General features: G+C 44.2%; 1 protein-coding gene across 5 annotated transcripts in view; it reads right to left on the bottom strand.

Annotated features, from left to right (window-relative positions):
* LOC118398340 (histone-lysine N-methyltransferase 2B-like) overlaps window positions 1–21,128 on the bottom strand; it is an 88,318-nt gene that overhangs the window by 54,400 nt on the left and 12,790 nt on the right. For all 5 annotated transcript variants that reach the window (XR_004828605.2, XR_004828604.2, XR_004828606.2 and 2 more), the window contains exons 2-4: window positions 8,982–9,048; window positions 7,272–8,786; window positions 2,006–2,235 (exon numbers count right to left, since the gene is read on the bottom strand). Coding sequence is in view for 2 of the 5 variants with exons in the window: in XM_052470637.1 (XP_052326597.1) it covers window positions 2,006–2,235; window positions 7,272–8,786; window positions 8,982–9,048 (1,812 nt within the window). In the remaining 3 variants the exon portion in view is untranslated. The remainder of the gene's footprint in view (window positions 1–2,005; window positions 2,236–7,271; window positions 8,787–8,981; window positions 9,049–21,128) is intronic.

Raw genomic sequence — 21,128 nt, 5'->3', positions numbered from 1 at the left:
TGCTGTGCGTTACAGGGAAGACATCCTCCTCCCTCATGTGGTACCCTTCCTGCAGGCTCATCCAGACATGACCCTATAGCATGACAATGCCACCAGCCATACTGCTCGTTCTGTGAGTGATTTCCTGCAAGACAGGAATGTCAGTGTTCTGCCATGGCCAGCGAAAAGCCAGGATCTCAATCCCATTGAGCATGTCCGAGACCTGTTGGATCGGACAGTGAGGGCTAGGGCCATTCCCCCAAGAAATGTACCCTATAGCATGATCCTATAGTTCCTGGACCACGGTGGAAGCGTGGAGTAACATCTCACAGCAAGAACTGGCAAATCTGGTGCCGTCCATGAGGAAGAGATGCACTGCAGTACTTAATACTATCTGGTGTGGCCACCAGCTGCGACTGTTACTTTTGATTTTTTTTTTAATACAAGGCCATCTATTTGGTAGATGGGTAAAAACAAAATTCAAATCTGACATTGAATATCCCTTTGAGCATGGTGAAGTTATGAATTACACTTTTGCTGGTGTCTCAATACATCCAGTCACTAAAGATAAAGGCTTCCTTCCCTAACTCAGCTGCTCTGGACAGAATGGAAAGCGCTCAGGGATTTCACCATGAGGCCAATGGTGACCAAAACAGTTATAGTTTGATGTCTGTGATAAGAGAAAATAGAGGATAAATCAACATTGTAGGTACTCCACAATACTAACCTAAAAGACAGAGTGAAAAGGAGGAAGCATGTAGAGAATAAGTACATTTTCTAAAACATAAATCCTATTTGCAATAAGGCACTGAACTGCAAAAACATTTGGCAAAGACACTCACTTTATATCCTGAATGCAGTGTTGTGTTGGATATTTTTTTAATTTCACCTTTTTTTAACCAGGTAGACTTGTTGAGAACAAGTTCTCATTTACAACTGCGACCTGGCCAAAATAAAGCAAAGCAGTTCGACACATACAACAGAGTTACACATGGAATAAACAGTCAATAACGGAGTAGAAAAAGTCTATACACAGTGTGTGCAAATGAGGTAGGATAAGGGAGGTAAGGCAATAAATAGGCCGTGGTGGCGAAGTATTAACAATATAGCAATTAAACACTAGAATGGTAGATGTGCAGAAGATGAATGTGCAAGTAGAGATACTGGGGTGCAAAGGAGCAAGATAAATAATTAAATGCATAATGGGGATGAGGTAGTTGGATGGACTATGTACAGGTGCAGCGATCTGTAAGCTACTCTGACAGCTGGTGCTTAAAGTTAGTGAGGGAGATTTGTAGATGACCTGAAGCCAGCGGGATTGGCAACGAGTATGAAGCGAGGGCCAGCAAACGAGAGCGTACAGGTCGCAGTGGTGGGTAGTATATGGGTCTTTGGTGACAAAACGGATGGCACTGTGTTGGAGGCTATTTTGTAAATAACATCACCAAAATCGAGGATTGGTCTGATGGTCAGTTTTACGAGGGTGTTTGGCAGCATGAGTGAAAGATGCTTTGTTGCGAAATAGGAAGCCGATTCTAGATTTAATTTTGGATTGGAGATGCTTAACTTTTTAGTGACAGGGGGCAGTATTCGGAAATTCGGATGAATGACGTGCCCAAAGTAAACTGCCTGTTACGCAGGGCCATAAGCTAGTATATGCATATACTTGGTAGAATTGGATAGAAAACACTGCAGTTTCTAAAACTGTTAAAATAATGCATGTGAGTATAACATAACTGATATGGAGGGCAAAAACCAGAGGAAAATCCATCCAGGAAGTGGGATTTATTTTGATATGAGTGGTTTTCCATTGAATGCCTATTGACTATGTAATTGGTTAGGGCCCCGATTGTAGTTCCTATGGCAACAACCCTGCTTATTCAGGGTGAATCAATGGCTGCATCTGGAACGACACCCTATTCCCCAAGTTGTGCACTACTTTTGACCAGAGCCCATAGGCCACAATTTAGAGAATAGGGTGCCATTTGGGACGCAGACAGGGTAAATCAAGGTCACCGATTCTCACCTGTGATGACTTCATCGGTTTTTCTTGGTCGATCTTTACAAGCTGCAGCCTGGCTCTCTTCAGCTGGCCGATCTTAATGAGTTGGACCTTGGCCCTCTTCAGCAGATGGAACATCCTCTTGTTGATGCTGGTGAGGTTGCTCCGATGGCTGGTGCCCCCCTGTTCCACCACCACCCCATCATCAGCCTGGCTTTCTCCTTGGTAATCCTTGTCAGCAGCATCCTCTGACCCTGGGGAGAAGAATCAGGCAAGTGTCCCTCTGACTAATTTGCAAAGGCTGACATCAAACCTGCAAATGGCAACGTATTCCCTATATTGTGCACTACTTTTTACCAGAGCCCTCTGGCAAGCAACACTGCAAGCTATACTGCTCCATCCTATGGGAATATGTAGAATTCAGACCCCTTGACCTTTTCCACTGTTACATTAGAGCCTTATATTCTACAATGGATTAAAATGTTTTCCGCCCTCATCAATCTACACACAATACCTCATAATGACAAAGCAAATAGAAGAAGCTAGCTAGCTTACAAAGAATAACAAAAAATATCTAGTTAACAGAAGAAAGGAAGACAAAATAAGGACAAAAGAAGGACAGAAGAAAAAGGAAAAGAAAGAGGACAACAAAGTGAAACAGTCAGCACTTCTATTGCAACTTCGTATTTCGTCGTCCTAACATAGTCTACACTGCTATCTGCCCAGCAGCTAGCCAGCTAGCAAACGTCCACCGTCTACCGAATAGCAGCACTGTAGAAACTATTACACTCAACTGAACGACTTGATTAGTGTAGTGTTAGCTAGCTACATAGTTGTCTTTGCTGTCTTTGTATCCAAGATAATTGTGTAGTTTAGAGCGTGTAGTCTTAGAGTGATTATCTTAATTTACCGAGGTTAGCTAGCCAGCTATTTGTCGTCCTTAACGTAGGAGACACTGCTAGCTAGCCAACAGCTAGCCAACGTCTACTGAATAGAACTTCCGCACTCAACAACCCGGTCGCATTCCGCTTCGCTCCACAGGTAGTATCACATTTTCATTTCATTTCATTACAGCACAACGGTTTGATTTGTTTGATCGTAGCTAGCTCCATAGCTAGCTACATAGCAGTCTGTGTATCAAAGATAATTGTGTAGTCTAGAGCGATTTTCTAGGTTAGCGAGCCAGCTATTGTCGTTCTTTTAACGCAACGTAACGTAATCAACACTGCTAGCTAGCCAGCTAGCCCCCGAATAGCAGCACTGTAGAAACTATTACACTCAACGGAACGACTTGATTAGTGTAGTGTCAACAACGCAGCCACTGCCAGCTAGCCTACAAAGTCAACAACGCAGCCACTGCCAGCTAGCCTACTTCAGCAGTACTGTATCATTTTAATCATTTTAGTCAATAAGATTCTTGCTACGTAAGCTTAACTTTCTGAACATTCGAGACGTGTAGTCCACTTGTCATTCCAATCTCCTTGCATTAGCGTAGCCTCTTCTGTAGCCTGTCAACTATGTGTCTGTCTATCCCTGTTCTCTCCTCTCTGCACAGACCATACAAACGCTCCACACCGCGTGGCCGCGGCCACCTAATCTGGTGGTCCCAGCGCGCACGACCCACGTGGAGTTCCAGGTCTCCGGTAGCCTCTGGAACTGCCGATCTGCGGCCAACAAGGCAGAGTTCATCTCAGCCTATGCCTCCCTCCAGTCCCTCGACTTCTTGGCACTGACGGAAACATGGATCACCACAGATAACACTGCTACTCCTACTGCTCTCTCTTCGTCCGCCCACGTGTTCTCGCACACCCCGAGAGCTTCTGGTCAGCGGGGTGGTGGCACCGGGATCCTCATCTCTCCCAAGTGGTCATTCTCTCTTTCTCCCCTTACCCATCTGTCTATCGCCTCCTTTGAATTTCATGCTGTCACAGTTACCAGCCCTTTCAAGCTTAACATCCTTATCATTTATCGCCCTCCAGGTCCCCTCGGAGAGTTCATCAATGAGCTTGATGTCTTGATAAGCTCCTTTCCTGAGGACGGCTCACCTCTCACAGTTCTGGTCCTTCTGTAGCTCAGTTGGTAGAGCATGGCGCTTGTAACGCCAGGGTAGTGGGTTCAATTCCCGGGACCACCCATACGTAGAATGTATGCACACATGACTGTAAGTCGCTTTGGATAAAAGCGTCCGCTAAATGGCATATATTATTATTATTATTATTATATATTATTTATCGCCCTCCAGGTCCCCTCGGAGAGTTCGTCAATGAGCTTGATGCCTTGATAAGCTCCTTTCCTGAGGACGGCTCACCTCTCACAGTTCTGGGCGACTTTAACCTCCCCACGTCTACCTTTGACTCATTCCTCTCTGCCTCCTTCTTTCCACTCCTCTCCTCTTTTGACCTCACCCTCTCACCTTCCCCCCCTACTCACAAGGCAGGCAATACGCTCGACCTCATCTTTACTAGATGCTGTTCTTCCACTAACCTCATTGCAACTCCCCTCCAAGTCTCCGACCACTACCTTGTATCCTTTTCCCTCTCGCTCTCATCCAACACTTCCCACACTGCCCCTACTCGGATGGTATCGCGCCGTCCCAACCTTCGCTCTCTCTCCCCCGCTACTCTCTCCTCTTCCATCCTATCATCTCTTCCCTCTGCTCAAACCTATCTCCTGATTCTGCCTCCTCAACCCTCCTCTCCTCCCTTTCTGCATCCTTTGACTCTCTATGTCCCCTATCCTCCAGGCCGGCTCGGTCCTCCCCTCCCGCTCCGTGGCTCGACGACTCATTGCGAGCTCACAGAACAGGGCTCCGGGCAGCCGAGCGGAAATGGAGGAAAACTCGCCTCCCTGCGGACCTGGCATCCTTTCACTCCCTCCTCTCTACATTTTCCTCCTCTGTCTCTGCTGCTAAAGCCACTTTCTACCACTCTAAATTCCAAGCATCTGCCTCTAACCCTAGGAAGCTCTTTGCCACCTTCTCCTCCCTCCTGAATCCCCCCCCTCCTCCCTCTCTGCAGATGACTTCGTCAACCATTTTGAAAAGAAGGTCGACGACTGGCTACGTCCCTTCCGTCTTCAAGAGAGCGAGAGTTGCACCCCTTCTGAAAAAACCTACACTCGATCCCTCCGATGTCAACAACTACAGACCAGTATCCCTTCTTTCTTTTCTCTCCAAAACTCTTGAACGTGCCGTCCTTGGCCAGCTCTCCCGCTATCTCTCTCTGAATGACCTTCTCGATCCAAATCAGTCAGGTTTCAAGACTAGTCATTCAACTGAGACTGCTCTTCTCTGTATCACGGAGGCGCTCCGCACTGCTAAAGCTAACTCTCTCTCCTCTGCTCTCATCCTTCTAGACCTATCGGCTGCCTTCGATACTGTGAACCATCAGATCCTCCTCTCCACCCTCTCCGAGTTGGGCATCTCCGGCGCGGCCCACGCTTGAATTGCGTCCTACCTGACAGGTCGCTCCTACCAGGTGGCGTGGCGAGAATCTGTCTCCTCACCACGCGCTCTCACCACTGGTGTCCCCCAGGGCTCTGTTCTAGGCCCTCTCCTATTCTCGCTATACACCAAGTCACTTGGCTCTGTCATAACCTCACATGGTCTCTCCTATCATTGCTATGCAGACGACACACAATTAATCTTCTCCTTTCCCCCTTCTGATGACCAGGTGGCGAATCGCATCTCTGCATGTCTGGCAGACATATCAGTGTGGATGACGGATCACCACCTCAAGCTGAACCTCGGCAAGACGGAGCTGCTCTTCCTCCCGGGGAAGGACTGCCCGTTCCATGATCTCGCCATCACGGTTGACAACTCCATTGTGTCCTCCTCCCAGAGCGCTAAGAACCTTGGCGTGATCCTGGACAACACCCTGTCGTTCTCAACTAACATCAAGGTGGTGGCCCATTCCTGTAGGTTCATGCTCTACAACATCCGCAGAGTACGACCCTGCCTCACACAGGAAGCGGCGCAGGTCCTAATCCAGGCACTTGTCATCTCCCGTCTGGATTACTGCAACTCGCTGTTGGCTGGGCTCCCTGCCTGTGCCATTAAACCCCTACAACTCATCCAGAACGCCGCAGCCCGTCTGGTGTTCAACCTTCCCAAGTTCTCTCACGTCACCCCGCTCCTCCGCTCTCTCCACTGGCTTCCAGTTGAAGCTCGCATCCGCTACAAGACCATGGTGCTTGCCTACGGAGCTGTGAGGGGAACGGCACCTCAGTACCTCCAGGCTCTGATCAGGCCCTACACCCAAACAAGGGCACTGCGTTCATCCACCTCTGGCCTGCTCGCCTCCCTACCACTGAGGAAGTACAGTTCCCGCTCAGCCCAGTCAAAACTGTTCGCTGCTCTGGCCCCCCAATGGTGGAACAAACTCCCTCACGACGCCAGGACCAGTCAATCACCACCTTCCGGAGACACCTGAAACCCCACCTCTTTTAAGGAATACCTAGGATAGGATAAAGTAATCCTTCTCACCCCCCAAAAGATTTAGATGCACTATTGTAAAGTGGCTGTTCCACTGGATGTCATAAGGTGAATGCACCAATTTGTAAGTCGCTCTGGATAAGAGCGTCTGCTAAATGACTTAAATGTAATGTAAATGCAAATAAAGTTTTTTAAATGTTTGCAAAACTGAAATATACCATTTACATAAGTAATCAGACCCTTTACTTTGTACTTTGTTGAAGCACCTTTGGCAGCGATTGCAGCCTAGATACGCTTTTTGGGTATGATTCTACAAGCTTGGAACACCTGTATTTGGGGAGTTTCTCCCATTCTTCTTTGCAGATCCTCTCAAGCTCTGTCACGTTGGATGTGGATCGTCACTGCACAGCTATTTTCAGGTCTGTCCAGATTTGTTAGATGGGGATCAAGTCCAGGCTCTGGCTGGCCCACTCAAGGACATTGAGACTTGTCCCAAAGACAGTCCTGCGTTGTCTGAATATAAAGGGTCTGAATACTTATGTAAATAAGGTATGTTTTTTATATTTTATAAATTTGCTAAAATGTCTAAAAACCTGTTTTCACTTTGTCATTGTGGGGTATTCTGTATAGATTGATGAGGATTTTTTTAAATTTAATCAATTTTAGAATAATGCTGTAACATAACAAAATGTGGAAAAGGGGTCTGAATACTTTCCGAACACACTGTATTTGCATGACAACATCTAAGAATTCTACTTTAAAATCAGTCCAAATAATTGTCTGGAATAAGAAAATAGATGTTTGCTTAATGGATCTATAGGAACGAATACATTTATCAGAGCACAGAAAAGGCCTTACCTTGGACATTTTCTCTGTCATTTGCTGCCTCCTCCAGAGTCTCAGATGAAGCAGCATTGTTACTGACTAGCACTGCCAGTTTCCTCACAACCCCAGGAGAGTTGAGGTCCTCCATCTTCAGCTTGGACCTCCCCCTCTTCCTAACCGGCGAGGTCAAACTTAGGTACTCCTGGACTTCTTCTGTGGTTTCACCATCAGCAGCACTAAGGCCTTTCTTCTTCTTCTGGGCCAGGCTGAGGGTCAGCTTCTTGAGTCTCTCGTAGACCTCGAGGTGGGATGAGCCTGGGCTTGAGGAAAGGCTGGTCTTAAGTGTTTTTTTACCAGTTGAGCCGTCAACTTCAGGTTTGAACTCATTTTGACCTGGAATTTGAGACAAGTTGTCAATGTCATCATTGTTTGAATCATAAAAGGATAGGCTCATGGCATCCTCCTCCACCTTGTATTGGCACTTTTTTTTCGGGGATCCCCTAGGCAAGGATATGATCTCGTCATGGAGGAACCTCTTGGGTGCCTTAATGACACGTGAAGACCTGGCGCTCACCACAGGCAAGGAGATGTTACTGCTGCCTCCTTGCTGGATCTCTCCAGGGGACAGGAGAGGCTTGCCCTCTGTCCCGGTTCTCTCCCACTGCGCCGCCTGTCCCGCCTGCTTCACTGGGGTTGGAAGCGACTCTGGCACGTAGGTGTTGAAGACAACCTTACGACGAAAGCATTTCACGACAGAATCTGGCGGACGAAGCTTCTGCACATTACTGGGCTTCCTCCTGAAGCCAAATATGGACTTGCGCTTATATGGTGCGGGTTTCTTTCTTTCCAGGGGTATTGCTGGCTCCTGACACAGCTCAGCACCAGTTCCCCTGGACACCCTATCCCTCTGCTGCTTATTCACAGGTTTAGGAGACCGTGCTACTCCTTGAGAGGCGGTGTGGGGATTCGTGGTCTTCTGTCCATTTCTAGACTGAGCTTCAACCTTGTCCCCTTGCTGAGATCCTTTTCTCCTCTTCCCAGACCTCTGTGGCTTAACTATGTCTGTTTCACTATCGTCTGCTGTTACCTCCCCAGCCTCTTTGACCTTGGAAGTCTTCCCTTTGCCCTTGACCACTGTCAGGGTCCACACCAGTTTACCCTGCTTGTTTCTGCTGGTTTGGGGTCGGACTATGCTGGATCCTGAGCCTACCTTAGTTGTTTGTTCTTGCCTGTTCCTCTTTCTGGCTGTTGAAGACGATTCCACCGCTTTATTTCCCCTTTTCCAGTCAGAGCCATCTGATTTCTCACTGCCCTTGCTTTTTGAGGCCTTTGTCCCAGTAGCCTGCTTTCCTGTAGACTTAACCCCCAAACTGATGGATTTATTTTGGGCTGCCAGTTTGGCAATTATTTTGGGTTTCACAGCATTTTCTTCCTGACCCTCTCCAACCTCTTCTTCAGAGACCTTGCCTCCACTTTTAAGCTTTGCTGTAAGTTCTGGAGCTGGGGGAGGCTTTTTTGGCTTCAATAATGATGATTGGAAAGGACTGCCTAGAAACAAGAGGGAAACATGTCTTAATACGAATATACTAATGTCAGACAATAACTTGATCATGCATATTATCAAGTATGCTACCAAAGCAATACATAGGCAATATGAAGGCTACTGCATATTTCTGCTAGGATGTTGTGATCATTCCTGAGCACAGGTGATCTCACATTACTGTTCCTCATTAGCCTACTTACTTTTAGAGATATTGCGTGCTGAGAGTGTAGGCCGGTATTCCGTCCCAAACCCAGAGAAATCCTCATCCTAACACAGGAAAACAGGGTAGGAATGTGTTTAACAAAAAATGTAATACTGACCCTAACAACCACAATAGGCTACACGAATACTTATCAGGTATACTACACAAGGCCAAATAATCAGCCGATGTATATTTCTTTACAATTAATAATTCAAATGTTTAGCCCTAATCGATCTTAAATCACAGGGTTGGGATGAGATGAATCCATGGACAGCAGCCCAGGTGATATCCGTTTACAAACCATCACACTGAACTGGTTTGAGAGATCAGGATTCAAAATGTAGTGGGGATAACTGCAAACGGACATGTGTAATTTCAATTAGGTCTAGGCTAGTACAAATGCAAAGTGTGATCATTGATCAAACTCCACTTCAGCAGAAAATACAGGCCATTGTGAAATGTACACTGTTCATAAATAGAGATCTGAATCCTATTCTACAGCATTACCGGAAGTTGAGGATGTGTAACAAAAAGACAACTATGAAAAATTGCTACTCAGTAAACTGCAATCAGTTCACTAACCGAGAGGGCAAGCTGTGTGACAAAAAAAACTGCAGAAACAATATCGGGGCCAGACTACATTTCTTTACTGGGAGTTAAAACTGACAAGATTTAGAAGAGGAACATAGACAGATCCCAAAGATCTGGGTGATATATAAGAAGCTTTACTGAGAGTGTATAAAGCTACTTAAAAACTGGGTGGTTCAAGCCCTGAATGCTGATTGGCCGAGAGCCGTGGTATATCAGACCATACACACAGGTAAGACAAAACATGTATTTTTACTTTACTATTCAGAAAGCATCTCAGAGGAGGAGTGCTGATCTAGGATCAGGTCCCTCCCTCTGTAAACAAGGTAGCACAAGTGAGAATCAGCCCAGCAATGGCCCAAATTCACACAATTCTACCCCCTCCCCTAACTACTAATAAAAAAATATTAAATGAAGGTGGTAATATTAATTTAATGTAGGTGCTGTAGTAATAGAAGTTATCAACCGAACTATGAAAGGCAAACATAAAAAATACATTCATTTTCAAACTTCTATTTAAAATCGATGAAATGTACTTTGTGTGGGTGTCATCCATCAACAGGCACTATGTATGGATGTAGCATGGATGCATCCAAATACATATCACTAGAAAGCAGCTTTAAAAAAAAAAAACAGAATAACATTGAAGTTGCATCCATCTGCAGAGTTGACGCGACTGCTAGTAAGCAAGCAAGCGATAAGAACATTGCCAGCTTGCATAGCAATCAAACAAACAAATACAATGAATAACAAGTCCACTTAACCTAACTTCTCTAGCAACCTAACAACAAAGTTCATGTGGATTAAATATAATTACAAATTAACTTATCAAAAATGTTAACAATCACGTTTTCATTGAGATTAAGAGTAAATGCGCTTGTTTTCTTTGGCAATCGTGGAATAAGCAGATTAAACGTCTCCGTTCCATATATTATCTGGAACTAATGTACGTCAGTGTTTATCCCTTACATGTACGGTACCAGTCAAAAGATTGAGTAGGTGTTCATTCAAGTGTTTCTCATAAAAATTCTAAATTAAAGCAGTGATCAGCATTTGTGGGAACTCCTTCAAGACTATTGGAAAAGCATTCCAGGTGAAGCTGGTTGAGAGAATGTCAAGAGTGTGCAAAGCTGTCATCAAGGCAAAGGGTGGCTACTTTGAAGAATCTAAAATAGATTTTGATTTGTTTAACACTTTGGTTACTACATGATTCCATGTGTGTTATTTCATAGCTTTGATGTCTTCACTATTATTCTACAATGAAAACAGTAAAAATAAAGAAAAACCCTTGAATGAGTAGGTGTCCAAACTTTTGACTGGTACTATACATGTGTACAGTGCACTCAGACCCCTTGACTTTGTTACGTTACAGCCTTCTAAAATTAAAAATGCTTTCCCCTCAATCTAAACACAATACCCCATAAATTTATAAAAAGAGAAAATACCATGTATAAATAAGTATTCAGACCCTTTGCTATGAGAATCAAAATTGAGCTCAGGTGCATCCTGTTTAAATTGATCATCCTTGAGATGTTTCTACAATTTGGAGTCCACCTGTGGTCAATTCAATTGATTGGACACGATTTGGAGATGAACACACCTGTATATAAGGTCCCACAGTTGACAGTACATGTCGGAGCTAAAAACCAAAACAAAGGAATCATCTCTAGAGCTCAGAAACAGGATTGTGTCAAGGCACAGATCTGGGGAAGGGTACAAACATTTCTGCAGCATTGAAGGTCTTCAAGAACAAAGTGGCTTCCATCATTCTTAAATGGAAGAAGTTTGGAAACACCAAGACTTCATAGAGCTAACTATTTTCTGCAATCTATTGTCATGCTGTCAAAAGAAAATTATAATTCCTAATTTTAAGATCAGGCCACACTGTCTCACACCAGTCTCTTATCGTGTGTCCCCTGCCCAGGATTCATGGATACAGCTCTCAGATGATAAACATACGGTCCCCATGCCCTTGAGGATCCTTTAGACGTCCCTAACCCAAAGAAGTTGACATTTAAAACTTTTAAGGATAGGTAAGAGAGTTGGTTGTGGGTAAGTTTAGGATAAGAGTTATCGTTTAGGGTAGGGACATCCCAAGGTTCCCAGATAGCAATTTAGGGAATTGTTCACAAACATTGGCACATCCTAAAATCCGATGATAACACATCACGAGACTTTCGGACATTCCCTTGGTCGTATTCTCGCGGGGCAGAAATCTCAGAGACCAATTGGTAAACTCTGATTTACCACCCCAAGATATTCCTGAACGTCTATTTGCACCCCTACTGGATGGAAATTACAAATGTAATGGCTGTGCTCAATGCAATGGCCCTTATAAATGTAGATCCTTCAAACACCCACAAACAGGGAAATCAATCCCAATAAAAGGTGTTATTACGCGCTCCACTAAGGCAGTTATTTATCTTATAACTTGTCCTTGTGGTAAAAATTATGTAGGTAAAACAAAACGCAAATTAAAAGTACGTATCTCAGAGCATCGTAGCACCATTAGGTGTAAAAACTTTACTTATCCAGTTGCGGCCCACTTCTTGGAGGCAGGCCACTCGATTTCGTCTCTGCGTTATATTGGCATCGAACATGTCACCATCCCTAGGAGAGGGGGTGACCTTGATAATTTATTGTTAAAACGAGAGGCTGTCTGGATCTTTAATTTAAAGACCCTTGCGCCTTTCGGTCTCAACGTAGACTTTGATCTGAAGCCATTCTTGTGATTATTGTGACTTTGCCATTGTAATTGTTTGTAAACTTGTGTCGTCAAATTAATCTATGATCGTATGCTATCCATTTGTTGTTTGTATGCTGTTCTTTGTATGACATTTTAATATTTGATTATTAAGCAATGATATTAGGCCACTCTTGGCCATGATTAGACACCTGTGTCTTTTGACACTATATAAACAAATCATCCCGCAGTGTTTGTGATTATACCCTGATGAAGACAGCTTGGCTGTCGAAACGTTGGTATCACATTTTTGCATCTGAGCTCCTAGTGTGTGCGGCTCTTTTATTTTCAAGTTTCTACTCCGCTAGCTAGCACCTCGTCTTAATAGGTGTGCGTTTCTTTTTCTTCTATATCCCAGACAGCAATGAACATAAACCTATAGGAGCTTTGGCTGCAAGGACTGGCCCACCATTATATACAAATTATATGTTTTAACCATGTGCTGATGCTATACAGTGAACAGGCCTATGTTTGGTTCTAATGGGGGGGAAAAGTTCAACTAAGCTCAACAAGCATTTATAACTTATTTCCTTCAAGAATCAATGGGTATGCAGTGCCTAGTGAAAGTCTACACCCTTGAACAGTTTTCCCCTTTAAGAACAAATCATTTTACTGTCCAGCCACACCTGCTCAGGCTCAGGGTTCCAGCATTCAGATTTATTTGGCAAACGGTGGGGGAAGGTGGAGACAGTCCATCAGATGGGCTGAGTAGAGAGAGAGTCTGCTTGTAGAGAGACAAGTCTGGTCTCTGTAGCTCAGTTGGTAGAGCATGGCGCTTGTAACGCCAGGGTAGTGGGTTCGATTCACGGGACCACCCATACGTAGAATGTATGCACACATGACTGTAAGTCGCTTTGGATAAAAGCGTCTGCTAAATGGCATATATTATTATCATTATATTATTAGACAAACAAGACGACATGTATTGTAGAGCACATCACTTTACATGAGGTTTAAGTGAGGAATGGAGTCAGATGGAAACACTAATCATTCAACCAATAGAATGTTGTTTTACATTATACTTACTTTATTTTCTTTTTATAGATTTTCTTTTCAGTTAAAGACAGCAGCCGATTCACCCATTGACTGTATAGGGTCAACCATGAATCGTGTCGCAAAACAATTTGTTTTGGGGTCGACCACGAGAGCTACCAAAATGAATTGGATCAAATGTTATACAGCACCACCAGGGCCATAGAGGGGTAGAATAAGTAAAGACATCAAAACTATGAAATAACAAACTCATGTAACCAAAAGTGTTAAAATCAAAATATATTTTATATATTTGAGGTTCTTCAAAGTAGCCCCCCTTTGCCTTGATGACAGCGTTGCACACTCTTGGCATTCTCTCAACCAGCTTCATGAGGTAGTCACCTGGAATGCATTTCAATTAACAAGTGTGTCTTGTTAAAAGTTCATTTGTGGAATTTATTTCCTTCTTCATGCATTTGAGCCAATCAGTTGTGTTGTGACATGGTAGGAGTAGGAGCAAGACCATGATGTCTTGCTCCCAGACAAACTAAACAGCTTCTTTGCTCGCTTTGAGGACAATACAGTGCCACCGACATGGCCCGCTACCAAAACCTGCTTCACCGCAGTCATCGCGAGGAAAACATTTAAACGTGTTAACCCTCGCAAAGCTGCAGGCCCAAACGGCATCCCTCGCCGCATCCCCAGAGCATGCTGCTGGCTGGTGGCTGGTGTGTTTACAGACATATTCAATCAATCCCTATCCCAGTCTGCTGTTCCCACACGCTTCAAGAGGGCCACCATTGTTCCTGTTCCCAAGAAAGCTAAGGTAAATGAGCAAAATGACTATCGCCCCATAGCACTCACTTCTGTCATCCCCTCCACCCTACCTGACACTCTACACCCACTCCAATTTGCCTACCGCCCCAATAGATCCACAGACGACACAATCACACTGCCCTAACCCATTTGGACAAGAGGAATACCTATGTAAGAATGCTGTTCATTGGCTATAGCTCAGCATTCAACACCATAGTACCCTCCAAACTCGTCAATAAGCATGAGACCTCGAACCAGCCCTGCGCAACTGGGTCCTGACTTTGACGGGACGACCCCAGGTAGTGAGGGTAGGAAACAACATCTCCAGCCCGCTGATCCTCAACACTGGGGCCCCACAAGGGTGCTTTCTCAGCCCTCTCCTGTACTCCCTGTTCACCCATGACTGCGTGGCCATGCACGCCTTGAACTCAATCATCAAGTTTGCAGACGACTCTACAGTGGTTGCCTTGATTACCAACAACGACGAGACTGCCTACAGGGAGGAGGCGAGGGCCCTCGGAGTGTGGTGTCAGGAAAATAACCTTGCACTCAACAAAGGAGATGATTGTGGACTTCAGGAAACAGCAGAGGGAGCACCCATCTATCCACATCGACGGGACAGTACACATCACGGACAAACTGAAATGGTCCACCTACACAGACCGTGTGGTGAAGAAGGCGCAACAGCGCCTCTTCAACCTCAGGAGGCTGAAGAAATTTGTCTTGTCACCAAAAACACACAAACTTTTACAGATGCACAATCGAGAGTATCCTGTCGGGCTGTATCACCGCCTGGTACGGCAACTGCTCCGCCCACAGCCGTAAGGCTCTCCAGAGGGTAGTGAGGTCTGCACAAAGCATCACCAGGGGAAAACTACCTGCCCTCCAGGACACCTACACCATCCGATGTCACAGGAAGGCCAAAAAGATCATCAAGGACAACAACCACCCGAGCCACTGCCTGTTCACACTACTATCATTCAGAAGGCGAGGTCAGTACAGGTGCATCAAGGCTGGGACCGAGAGACTGAAAAACAGCTTCTACCAAAGCAATCAGACTGTTAAACAGCCATCACTAACATTGCGTGGCTGCTGCCAACATACTGACTCAAATCTCTAGTCACTTTAATAATGAAAAATATGTAATAAATCACTAGCCACTTTAAACAATGCCACTTTATATAATGTTTACATAACCTACATTACTCATCTGTAGTCTATACCATCTACTGCATCCTGCCTATGCCGTTCGGCCATCGCTCATCCATATACTTATATGTAGATATTCTTATTAATTCCTTTACACTTGTGTATAAGGTAGTTGTTGTGAAATTGTTACACTACTTGTTAGATATTACTGCATGGTCAGAACTAGAAGCACAAGCATTTCGCTACACTCGCATTAACATCTGCTAACCATGTGTATGCCTCAGAAATTGCAGCCCAAATAAATGCTTCACACTGTTCAGGTAACAGACACATCTCAACATTAACTGTTCAGAGGAGAATCTTAAATGTGGAAAAAAAGAGCAGTGGAATTTTGTCCTTTCGCCTGATGAGTCCAAATTTGAAATTGGAGTGTCTTTGTGAGACGAAGAGTAGGCGAACGGATGATCTACGCATGTGTGGTTCCCACCGTGAAGCATATAGGAGGTGGTGTGATGGTGTGGGGGTGCTATGCTGGTGACACGGTCAGTGATTTTTTATTTTTTATTCAAGGCACTCAACCTCTTAGCGCCACCCGACACGCTAGCTTCCCACCTTGCCAACAAGAAATGCAAATGCGCCACGCCAAATGCTAATAGCACTCGTTAAAACTCAAATGTTCATTAAAACATACACGCAAGGTACTCAATTAAAGCTACACTCGTTGTGAATCTCGCCAACAAGTCAGATTTTTTAAATGCTTTTCGGGGAAAGCATGAGAAGCTATTATCTGATTGCATGCAACACCCCGAAATACCTTAAGGGGACGTAAAAAAAATAATTAGCGTAGCCGGCACTACACAAAACGCAGAAATAAAATATTAAACATTCATTACCTTTGTTGGCACTCCTATATGCCCCATAAACATCACTATTGGGTCTTTTATTCGATTTAAATCGGTCCATATATACCCAAAATGTCCATTTATGAAGACTGTGTGATCCAGGAAAAAACACCATTTCAAAACGCAACGTTATTTTTTAAAATTAAAAGAGTTGCCTATAAACTTTGACAAAACACTTCAAACTACTTTTGTAATCCAACTTTAGGTATTAGTAAACGTTAATAATCTATCAAATTGATCACGGGGCAATGTGTATTCAATAGCTCCACGTCTTCAAATGATGGTCGAAAATCTCTCTTCCAAAACATCCTGTCGTGTACCGGATGACATGGGGTGCTTCTTCTTCATTTCACCAAGGAACAACCTCAAGGCAATTGCCAAGACTGGCGACATCGTGTGGAAGCTGTAGAACTTGTAAACTGGGAGCTATCTATTTTGCCTTGCCATAGACAATACAGGCAACTGACGCATTGATTATTATTTTATTTTTTTGGTGATCAGTTTTCCTTGGGCTTTTTCACGAAAACACACGTTCTGTTATAGTCACAGCCGTGATTTAACCAGTTTTAGAAACTTCAGTGTTTTCTATCCACACATACTAATCATATGCATATACTATATTCCTGGCATGAGTAGCAGGATGTTGAAATGTTGCGCGATTTTTAACAAAATGTTTGAAAAGGTAGGCCTAATGCTTAAGACCAGAAAGGCAACTACAGCAATACGCCATCCCATCTGGTTTGTGGTGGGACCATTATGTTTTTCAACAGGACAATGACCCAAAACACCCCTCCAGGCTGTGTAAGGGCTATATGACCAAGGAGAGTGATTGAGTGCCGCATCAGATGACCTGGCGTCCACAACCCCCCGACATCAACCCAATTGAGATGGTTTGGGATGAGTTGGACCAGAGTGAAGGAAAAGCAGCCAGCAAGTGCTCAGCGTATGTGGGAACTCCTTCAAGACTATTGGAAAAGCAGGTGAAGCTGGTTGAGAGAACGCCAAGATTACGCAAAGCTGTCATCAAGGCAAATGGTGGATACAAGAAGTCGGCCGATTAATTAGGGCCGATTTCAAATTTTCATAACAATCGGGAATCGGCATTTTTGGATGCCGATTATGGCCGATTACATTGCACTCCACGATGGGACACGGGTACTAGCTAGCATTAAACTAATCTTATTTTAAAAACTATCCATCTCAACATAATCACAAGTTAACTACACATGGTTGATGACATTACTAGTTTAACTAGCTTGTCCTGCATTGCATATAATCAATGAGGTGCCTGTTCATTTATCATCAAATCACAGCCTACTTCGCTAAACGGGTGATGATTTACAAGCGCATTCGCGAAAAAAGCACTGTCGTTTCAACCATCGTGTACCTAACCATAACCATCAATGCCTTTCTTAAAATCAATACACAACCTTATTTTTGTCAAACTGCATATTTAGTTAAATTAATGTTAGCTAGCAATATTAACGAGGGAAATTGTGTCACTTCTCTTGCGTTCTGTGCAAGCACGGTATATGCAGCAGTTTGGGCCGCCTGGCTTGTTGCGAACTGTGTGAAGACCATTTCTTCCTAACAAAGCACGTAATTAACTTGGCATAATTTTACATAATTATGACATAACATTGGAGGTTGTCCAATGCAACAGCAATATTTAGACTTAGGGATAACACCCGTTCAATAACGGGTGGCATTTCACTAAAGGAATAAATGTTTTGTTTTCGAAATGATAGTTTCCGTATTTGACCGTATTAATGACCTAAGGCTCGTAATTCTGTGTGTTTATTATAATTAAAGTCTATGATTTGATTTGGCGGAGGTAGGCAGCAGCAGGCTCATAAGCATTCATTCAAATAGCACTTTCCTGTGTTTGCCATCAGCTCTTCAAGCAATGCTTGAAGCACAGCGCTGTTTATGATTTATCTCCCGAGATCAAGCTAGCAATACTTTAGTGTCTATAAGAACAATCAATAGTCAAAAGTAAATGAAATAAATGGTATAGAGAGAATTGGTCCTATAATAACTACAACCTAAAACTTCTTAACTGAGAATATTGAAGACTATAAGTGGGCGTTATTTGTAACTTATTTTGTACACTGCTCAAAAAAATAAAGGGAACACTTAAACAACACAATGCAACTCCAAGTCAATCACACTTCTGTGAAATAAAACTGTCCACTTAGGAAGCAACACTGATTGACAATAAATTTCACATGCTGTTGTGCAAATGGAATAGACAACAGGTGGAAATTATAGGCAATTAGCAAGACACCCCCAATAAAGGAGTGATTCTGCAGGTGGTGACCACTTCTCGGTTCCTATGCTTCCTGGCTGAAGTTTTGGTCACTTTTGAATGCTGGCGGGGCTTTCACTCTAGTGGTAGCATTTAAGATTTAGATGCACTATTGTAAAGTGACTGTTCTACTGGATGTCATAAGGTGAATGCACCAATTTGTAAGTAGCTCTGGATAAGAGCGTCTGCTAAATGACTTAAATGTAAATGTAAATGTACAACCCACACAAGTGGCTCAGGTAGCGCAGCTCATCCAGGATGGCACATCAATGCAAGCTGTGGTAAGAAGGTTTGCTGTGTCTGTCAGCGTAGTGTCCAGAGCATGGAGGCGCTACCAGGAGACAGGCCAGTACATCAGGAGACGTGGAGGAGGCCGTAGGAGGGCAACAACCCAGCAGCAGGACTGCTACGTCCGCCTTTGTGCAAGGAGGAGCAGGAGGAGCACTGCCAGAGACCTCCAGCAGGCCACAAATGTGCATGTGTCTGCTCAAACGGTCAGAAACACTCCATGAAGGTGGTATGAGGGCCCGACGTCCACAGGTGAGGGTTGTGCTTTACAGCCCAACACCATGCAGGACGTTTGGCATTTGCAGGAGAACACCAAGAATGGCAAATTCGCCACTGGCGCCCTGTGCTCTTCACAGATTAAAGCGGTAAATAAATTTGATTTTATTTTTGTGTGATTTTGTTTTCAGCACATTCAACCATGTAAAGAAAAAAGTATTTAATTAGAATATTTCATTAATTCAGATCTAGGATGTGTTATTTTAGTGTTCCCTTTATTTTTTTGAGCAGTATACATAATGTGTCTGCAAAAGTATCTTACGGCAAAAAAAGAGCTTCTGGATATCAGGACAGATCACTCACCTCGGATTAGACAAAGATTTTTTCTACAACAAGGAGGACTCAGAGGAAATTCTACCAACACCCCACAGGGACGACATCCCCGTTATTCGCAAGAGGAAGCGACGCAGGTACAGAGGACAAATATCCTGATGCCTGGTCAGGACCCAGTGAAGGCAACTAGGAAAGCTGCCATTACTGTCAATACTACTCGACAACGTGCAATCAATGGACAATAAATTAGACGAGGTACGATCAAATATCATACCAACGGGACACCAAAAACTGTAATATCCTTTGTTTCATGGAATTGTGGCCTAATGACGACATGGATATTCAGCTAAATTGCTATATTGGGATAAATTGCAGGCCAAACTACTTGCCCAACGAGTTTTCAGCTATCCTTTTCGTGGCTGTTTATTTACCACCAGAGACGGATGCTGGCACTAAGACCGCATTCAGTCAGCTGTCTAAGGAAATAAGTAAACATGAAACCACTCACCCAGAGGCAGCACTCCTAGTGGCCGGAGACTTTAATGCAGGGACACTTTAATCAGTTCAACCAAATTTCTATCAACATGTTAAATGTGCAACAAGAGGGAGAAAAAAATTCTAGATCACCTGCACTCCACACACAGAGATGCGTACAAAGCTCTCCCTCACCTTCCTTTTGGTAAATCCGACCATAACTCTATCCTCCCGATTCCTGCTTACAAGCAAAAATTAAAGCAGGAAGCACCAGTGACTCTGTCTATAAAAAAGTGGTCAGATAAAGCAGATGCTAAACTACATGACTGTTTCCTATCACAGACTGGAACATGTTCCAGGATTCTTCCGATTGCATTGAGGAGTACAACACATCAGTCACTGGCTTTATCAATAAGTGCATCGATGACGTCGTCCCCACAGTGACTGTACGTACATACCTCAACCAAAGCCTTGGATTACAGGCAACATTCTCACTGAGTAAAGGGGTAGAGCTGCCGCTTTCAAGGTCCGGGACTCTAACCCAGAAGCTTACAAGAAATCCTGCGATGCCCTGCGACGAACCATCAAACAGGCAAAGCGTCAATACAGGGCTAAGATTGAATCATACAACACCGGCTCCGACGCTCGTCTTGTGGCAGGGCTTGCAAAATATTACAGACTAGAAAGGGAAGCACAGCCGCGAGCTGCCCAGCGACACGAGCCTACCAGACGAGCTAAATCACTTCTATGCAAGCAACGCAGACATGCATGAGAGCATCAGCTGTTCCGGACGACTGTGTGATCACGCTCGCCGTAGCGAGTAAGACCTTTAAACAGATCAACACTCACAAGGCTGCAGGGCCAGACGGATTACCAGAACGTGTGCTCCGGGCATGTGCTGACCAACTGGCAGGTGCCTTCACTGACATTAACATGTCCCTGACTAAGTCTGTAATACCAACATGTTTCAAGCAGACTACCATAGTCCCTGTGCCCTAGAACACAAGGGTAACCTACCTAAATGACTACAGACCCATAGCACTCACGTCCGTAGCCATGAATTGCTTTGAAAGGTTGGTAATGGCTTACATTAACACCCTTATCAGAGAAACCCTAGACCCACTCCAATTTGCATACTGCCCAAATACTCCACTGCCCTTTCCCACCTGGACAAAAGGAACACTTATGCGAGAATGCTATTCATTGACTACAGCTCAGCGTTCAACACAATAGTACCCTCAAAGCTCATCACTAAGCTAAGGATCCTGGGACTAAACAACTCCCTCTGTAACTGAATCCTGGACATCCTGGTGGTAAGGGTAGTTAGAAATACATCTGCCACGCTGATCCTCAACA

This window comes from Oncorhynchus keta, chromosome 19, assembly GCF_023373465.1.
Source record: "Oncorhynchus keta strain PuntledgeMale-10-30-2019 chromosome 19, Oket_V2, whole genome shotgun sequence".
Taxonomy (NCBI): Eukaryota; Metazoa; Chordata; class Actinopteri; order Salmoniformes; family Salmonidae; genus Oncorhynchus; species Oncorhynchus keta.
This window is presented reverse-complemented; position numbering and strand designations above follow the sequence as displayed.